The sequence below is a fragment of the Lygodium microphyllum genome, chromosome 3, assembly GCF_053477565.2.
Source record: "Lygodium microphyllum isolate KBCC chromosome 3, Lygodium_microphyllum_v1.1.10, whole genome shotgun sequence".
In the NCBI taxonomy this organism is placed as follows: domain Eukaryota; kingdom Viridiplantae; phylum Streptophyta; class Polypodiopsida; order Schizaeales; family Lygodiaceae; genus Lygodium; species Lygodium microphyllum.
Window position 1 is genome coordinate 118,193,003 of NC_141137.1, and position 7,016 is coordinate 118,200,018.

The 7,016-nt window shown below is 41.5% G+C and overlaps 1 protein-coding gene across 3 annotated transcripts; it reads right to left on the minus strand.

Moving 5' to 3' along the window:
- Positions 1-688: 688 nt before the first annotated feature.
- On the minus strand, positions 689-6,724 carry LOC148038804 (uncharacterized). Of its 3 annotated transcripts, XR_015690321.1 has the most exons (6): positions 6,296-6,720; positions 5,715-5,838; positions 4,720-5,595; positions 4,137-4,302; positions 3,631-3,927; positions 695-3,424 (listed from the first exon to the last, which is right to left on the minus strand). XR_015690321.1 is itself a non-coding variant. In XM_087674662.1 (5 exons), exons 1-5 carry the CDS (start codon positions 6,370-6,372, stop codon positions 3,399-3,401), a joined length of 1,269 nt encoding a protein of 422 aa, XP_087530788.1. In that variant the 5' UTR covers positions 6,373-6,724; the 3' UTR covers positions 689-3,398. The 3 variants fall into 3 exon arrangements, 2 of the variants coding, with proteins under 2 accessions (XP_087530788.1, XP_087530787.1); XM_087674662.1 differs by lacking the exon at positions 3,631-3,927 and having other exon boundaries at positions 689-3,424; positions 6,296-6,724; XM_087674661.1 differs by lacking the exon at positions 695-3,424 and having other exon boundaries at positions 3,435-3,927.
- Positions 6,725-7,016: the final 292 nt, after the last annotated feature.

The following is a 7,016-nucleotide window of genomic DNA, read 5'->3' on the forward strand; positions in this document are numbered from 1 at the left end:
ATCTCAATAACATTAAAATCAACATGCTTAGACAATGATAAGATAACGGTGAACTTACATAGCTTATCCAAATCAGCCCATGCCTCTACAACAAACTCCTCGAGCTTTATACATTTATATGTCAACAGTTGGATTTGCTTCTTTTGCACCAATTCCTACCAAATTTGCATCTTCCAGTAATTGAAGTTGGTACCATTCAACTTAGCTATGTTAAAAAGAGTACTATCCCCTGTGTAGTTGATGCCATAAAGACCTCAAAGCAAAGAGTAAATGGGCTTCTATAATAGCAATAAAATACCCCAAAAACTAGCTACAAGAGGCAAGGTATAAGGCAAGATATAGTTGTCCGCAAAACAAATGCCATAGAGTGCACGTAACAAGTGTCTACTCTCAAAGGATTGCTTAAAACTAAATTTCAATATGGCTAGCCACAAAACTACATTAAATGAGTATATAACTATGAGCAAAAGACTAAAGTAAAAAAACTTCCATTGCCAAGAATGTATGGGTAGCGATCAAGATATGTAATGCAACTAGTAGTGCAAGATAGGCCTAAACCACCAAGTACCAAATACTACCAAAGACCCAAAGATGTCAAAGACATAGATGCAATCCCAAACAAAAGAGTGGCATATACATAAGCCAATTGTGCATATGAGATCTCCAAAAGCAATAGAGATCCACCAATCTACAAGTAACTCACTACATATAAACAGCACATATGAGATCTCCAAAAGCAACAGAGATCAACCAATCTACAAGTAACTCACTCTTATAAGCAGTGAGGCTCAAGTGCATAACCAAGCATGCATCCAAAGCCGTACAAATCCGTCTCACAAGAGGAAGTATCATGTGTACAAACCAAAGCTAAATCAACCCACAATCATCAATATATCTGCATAAACAATATAAACCATAACCAATTGAGCAAATACACATAGGCAAGTAAGAGGTCTCCCACTAACTCAAGAGTCCTAGCTTTACAAATAAAAGATCAAAGTACTCCCACGGAAGCAAATTTCCTGATGTCTGATTGGTATGACTGACCTACAGCAGACTCTGGAACAACTACTCTAGAGATGTTCGATGGGGCTCTTGTGCAAATTCAAGATTCACGTTTGCATCTTCGTATGGAGGAGAGTTAAGAGCGTGCATGACGGAATATTGCACAGCTCATGGCAATGGGAATGCAGGCAAGTTAGTCGTGTGCAGAGTTTGCAGGGAAGCGAAAAAGGTTTATGAAGTGCGAGAATGGCAAGTGTCTAATGCTGACGGCGATTTGCAAGCCCCGTGTCTCCACCAATTTGGTGTGCCAAATTAAGCATGAATCAGACTAGCAGTAGAAAAGTTGAACCCAATTTCCATTGCTTTCATCTCCTTTATACATCATGATGATGTATTTACCAAGAAAGCCAATCATTCACCAGCTGTTAGGTCGTTGTAACTACTTGTGTGAAGGGAACACGACCATATGAGCCGGGTTAGTTACTTATTGTTGACAAACCCATGTTTGTATATAACCTTGCTGGCAAAGACATTTGTCATTGGATAGATCTGTGGGGTGCAAGCAAGCTTGACTGGAAGTGTTGGCAAACCCATGTTTGTATATAACCTTGCTGGCAAAGACATTTGTCAGTGGATAGATCTGTGGGGTGCAAGCAAGCTTGACTGGAAGTGTTGGGAGTCAACTAGGTAGGAATTCCACCTTGCTTCCAAGGAATTGGATTCATTGAAGGTCTTCCTGAAAGGCGAGTGTCAGCCCGCTTCTTTTACAGTGGTTAGAGGACCTCATTCGTCTCATTCAAGCAGAGGCTGAACTTTGTTATCAAATATGCTAGCACGAGCACACCTTTACTCCAGGAACGTTCAGCACAGTTTCTTTGAAAGAAGCAAGCACAGAATCTGGCACTGCAGAGTCCACTAGGTCCTGCAAGCTCCTCAGACACAGAACTCTTGCATGAACCTCAAGAATTTACTTCGAATTTGAGCAACTGTCACTCACTCAGTTTTGTTATAAGAAGATAAAGCTTTCTAAGATTAAATAAAGGTAATTCTTTCACCTTCTGAATCTGAAAATGTTGTACACAGGTATGAGAAGCTGCTACCTTAAATTAAATGTTCTTTTATGAAGAGTGTTGTCTTAAAGGTTACCTACCAAGAAGATTGGGAGGTTCAATCATCTCAATCCTTTCTGCATCTTTTGTAGTACAAAGGAAAATGTTTCTCATCTTTTTCTCGATTGTACTTTCATCAAAAAGATTTGAAGGAGGCTAGAGAAGGTGATGTTTAAGACCGGATTTCACCTGTAAGATGTAAGCAAGCATTGTTTGGAGACAGAGGCAGCATTGCTAAATCTTGGAAACTCTGGGCTATTATCAAAGGTTTAGTTAGTAGGAAAGAGTTTTAGTTAGGAACCTCAAGGTGCATCGAGGAGCAAGATTTGGCAAAGCAACATAAATAGGCGTGAATATGGATAGCAAGCACCAGAACAATTGGAAGCAGTGGAAATATTGCTTAGGTAGATCATGCTTTTGAGGTGTATTTTAAGGATATGAAGGTCCTGATGAGAGCTCTAAAGGGAAAAATGACCGAGGTCTTAAAGGTGCTTTGGATGATTTGAACAAGCTTTGATATATCCTTTTTGGATTCTTACATGTTATCTTAGAAACAAAAAGAGAAGCAAATCATCATCTTTCAAACTTGAAGGGATCCTTGAAAGGCCAAGTGACCTCTTCACAAATACAGCCATCGGGAGAACCAATACGTGAGAAGCAGAAAGATGGGAAGTTAACAACCCTTCATGCCATCAACTTCAGCAAAGGACCAAACTTCCCATAATGATGTGTTCAAGTTGGCCAATAAATTCTCTCTACGTCTTAAAAGATTCTAGAAGAAAACACTTGTAAGCCAGGAAAACCCAATGTACCTATCCACATCAAAGGAAGGAAGATTGTGAAAGGATCTCGTAAGGGTATTCCATAGCCCCATGAAATTCTCTGTAGTTGTGGAGGATTCCTTGGAAGTAGAAGTAACTGGGAGGGCATGCATCTTCTTCTTCCTTCTTAGTCGTTTAGCCCCACAATGATGTTAGCCTCTAGCTACCTGCACGATTTCTTCCATGCCTGGTCCTCTAAAAACTCCCTCATGGTATGGGAGGGAAGATCCAAAAGTTAGATGGCTACGCTTGAAAGAGTAAGGTGGCTACTCTTAAAGCAAATTGAGTGCCCATAATGAAAGGGAAGACCTCCCACAAACACCTTCAACAGTCCCGATACAGATCCCTCAAGCCAACCCATGCCTTAATCCTCAACATGTGCATTAGGTGGTAGTTTGGTCTAGCATATTTTTAATAGGAACTTAGAGAGGATACAGCCAAATGTAAGTGCCAATAAGTAGTATTACCATGCTACCTTCCTGGAACAACCTGTTTCAGAGCCAATGTTAGTTAAATTATAGAAGATGGCCAGCATTCCACCATTTTATGCTGCATGAAGATTTGTTGCCTCAATGCATGCAAAAAGCCAATAATGCCTTCAAACAAAAAATACCACCTACAAGACACCACTGCGCAATCACCTCATACAGACATTTATTCAAAGAGGTAATGTGTTTAAAAGAACGTTACTTTACCAATGGCAAGCGTATAAGACTCCCAAATGCACTTAACATTTCAGGAGAGCATTTTACTGCAGTGAGAGCCACCCAAAACACCACAGTATCTTGAATATGCAGCAGAATGATACAACTGCTATTATTCAAAAATATAATATTGTATAGCCAAAATCCAGCTGGAGAGAAGCTGGAAGCCAAAATGGAGGGATAAAAATGTTGCATTAGCAGCCCAGTCAAATAGAACAGGGATTCTGGAATGGAAACTTCAGCCTTTGGTTTAGATAGCTGATGAAGTCACATGGAAGGAAAGCAGACCTACAGTCGTTATGTCAAACATCAGACATCATACTAAAACATTCATTTTGATTTCAATTGATCTTTCAGATAAGGTGATCAACCAGGAATGACAACAATCACACACTGTACTTTGGAAGGCAAATCAGATCAAGAAGCATAAACTTGGAACACATTAGCTGCATCTAATAGAATGAAAAATTCATCCAAGATAGGAGTATCCAACTGACCTACAAACCCAATGGTAACAAGTATAGCAGAGGCTATTTGTACAGGTCGACTAGAAGGAAGGGCATGGTGGGAGCGTTGTAAAGTTAAAAATGCTCCAGCCCATACTTCTTTCCGCTCTCCACCACCAGAGCAATGATTACCACCTAGCCAAATACTCCCATTAACCTGTCAGAGTCCAAATATGCATCTTCATTCAAACCCTTGTTCAGAGGTCACACAAGATAAATGAACTGAATAACTGAATATTATACAGGTTCAAAAAAAAAAAAAAAAAACTGACATTCATATTGGCATCCTAAAATCCAACTTCCAAGGAAATTGTCTACTCTTGTAGACATATGACATGAATAACGGTTTGTAAAGCATGAGATCCTTAAAAGAATTACTTGCCTTTGCCAAAAGCAGAGGCATGCTCAGAGCAATGTAAATACTAAGACATGGCCTTCCAATAAAAGCATGAGATCCTCAGAAGAATTAGTTGCCTTTGCCAAAAGCAGAGGCATGCTCAGTGCAATCCAAGTATTAAAACATGACCTTCCAAACTTCAACCAACCACAACAATGTATACATTGCCAAACTAACCTTTTCAAGATCGACAACTCCTTCCACCAGTCTGGACACCTCACATTGGTCTCTAACATCTGCATCCCCATCTTTCCACCTCTTAAAGCCACTTTTAGAAACTCTCAGTTGAATTGTATGTTGCTTCTTTCTCAAGAAACTCCAAAAGCCTGACCTGCTAGAGTCCTTCTCAACTTCTCCATCCAACTGCCTCTTGATGTTTCTGATGACTGAACCAGTTCTCCAGGAGTTCAAACCACTGCCCACACTGGTACTCCTGTGGTGACCATTTACCCTCTTTGCAGATACTCTCAGACCATCACTGTCGTCTGTGTATGAATGCTCAGGAGCAGGATCAGAAGCTGCTCTATCAGTTTGCTCAGCACTTATTTCAATAAAAGTATCAGCTGTCTTGCCTTGTTTTTGAAAGCGCTCCACAGACTGATCTTCCACGTTCCCAAGACATGTTGACTGACAGGACACATCTGTCTCGATTGAGTAATTGAAATCTTTCTTGGAGTTGGGCATTGACACTGCAGAAATTTCAGTTAAGCTAATCTTACTTTCAACAGACTCAGGTGAAATGCAAGAAGCCTTTCTGTCTGCTATTGCAGATGCAGAGGAACTTCTTGCTACAGATCCCACGTCATTCTTTAGATGCACCCTAGAACTGCATAAAAACATTGCAAGGTCATCCTTGTCTTCTTGTGCAAGATTCACTGTAAGAAGAGCCTTCACATCCCTGCAATCTTCTGAGGTCAAAAGCACTGTTTCAATGGACGTGATCTGGCTCCGTATGGCCTCTACAAACTGCTTGTGCCTTGATGGGGTATCATCACTACCATACTGTTCGCCATCTGTCATCAGATGCGCCACGGCCCTCTCAAACTCCTCCAGCTTTCAAAGAATGTAGTTAAGTAAGAAACTTCACCAGTGCTTGCAGTTCACAGAAATGTCTAGTGTAATCAACCAGCAAAATGCAACTCCGTCAACTAGTTACAAGGGCACTCACTCACCTGCCATTTCGATGTGCCAAGAGCTGTGTTCAGCTCTCTTCTGTAGAAATCAATAGAATTCCCGTCATTTGCTGTTGCTAAAGAGCTTTTTGCATGTACCCAAGTCCTGTAGACTGACTCCAGCCTGTTATGCAAGCCCCCAGAAATACAAAAATGTATGAGAATTGCTGTGTGGAGATTCTTCTGGTGTTCCATTCATCTCATAAATAAAATCTTGGCAAGTTTAATCTGGCATACGTACGTTTGCAGCAAAATAAAACAAGAAGAATGAGCTTCAACAAGCCTGGCTTTCTAATGTTTGAGAATGTTCTTAACACAAACCCAGCACAATCATAGTTACAGCACTGCATAGCAAAGGTGTGATCTATGCATTCAATGTGGGAAGAAAAATAATGCAATGTGCTTTGCCGCATACAAAGACAACAGACTCTTCCACCCTCGGAGTCTCCCATGATAAGCTTGTTGAAACAGGAAGAAATGCTGTTTCCTTCCGCAATTCACCAGCTTGCATATAGTCCAAGATGAGTTATGAGGCCTGAAACAACCCAAGAGTATACAGGAAGGATCAACAGAGGGCTCACCTGTCGGCCGAATCCTGCACCTCCTCTGCCGCTGAGAAGAAGGGATCCACTTCCCATCTGTGGAAGTTCCTTGTCATGACCTCACAGACCCACGGATGATGAGGGCACACAAAAGCAGAAATCAGCTAACAGGAGAGTGCGCGCACGAGAGAGAGAGAGAGAAAGAGAGCCACGGCGGTGTGTTTGCGGTGGGGGATTGGGGGCCGGGGGCGTTCCTGATTTAGCTAAGCTGGACGGGAGCTTTAGCTATGGCGCCCAACGAGGGGAATTCTCAGAAGACAGAAAGAAAGGAAGAAGGAACGAACGAGAGCGGAGAGAAGGGGGGGTTTCCCAGAAGAATGAAACAATGAACCAGAGAGACGACAGAGACACTGGACTTACCCCCTCCCCTTTGACTCCACCCATCACCTGACACTAATTTTTGACCAGTGACCTCCTTCCAAAGCGCTTTACATCAACCGAAGTATTCACCTGGTTGGCCAGAGGGCATGAATGAGTAACCACTACGCAGTTCAAATCTAGATTTCTGGTTGGATTGGAATCCACAAGGGTTCAAAACCCAGAATTGTGGGATATGCTTTAAAGCCTCCGAGGATTGTCTCTTAAAAAGTTTTCTTCTTCTTCTCCTTCTTCTTACACCCTTTACAAAACCTTCAAGGCATAGCCTCAAGTTTTCTACAAAACGACTTATACATCCAGAACTTGGGCTCGATGTCCTTAA

Bases quoted from the DNA above. Each gene is read 5' to 3' on its own strand.
- LOC148038804 (XM_087674661.1), bottom strand. From the start codon at position 6,372: ATGACAAGGAACTTCCACAGATGGGAAGTGGATCCCTTCTTCTCAGCG. The intron at 5,596-5,714 runs GTGAGTGAGTGC...ATTCTTTGAAAG, and splicing joins TTGGCACATCGAAATGGCAG to CTGGAGGAGTTTGAGAGGGC. The intron at 4,303-4,719 runs GTTAGTTTGGCA...GGACTCTGACAG, and splicing joins GAGTTGTCGATCTTGAAAAG to GTTAATGGGAGTATTTGGCT.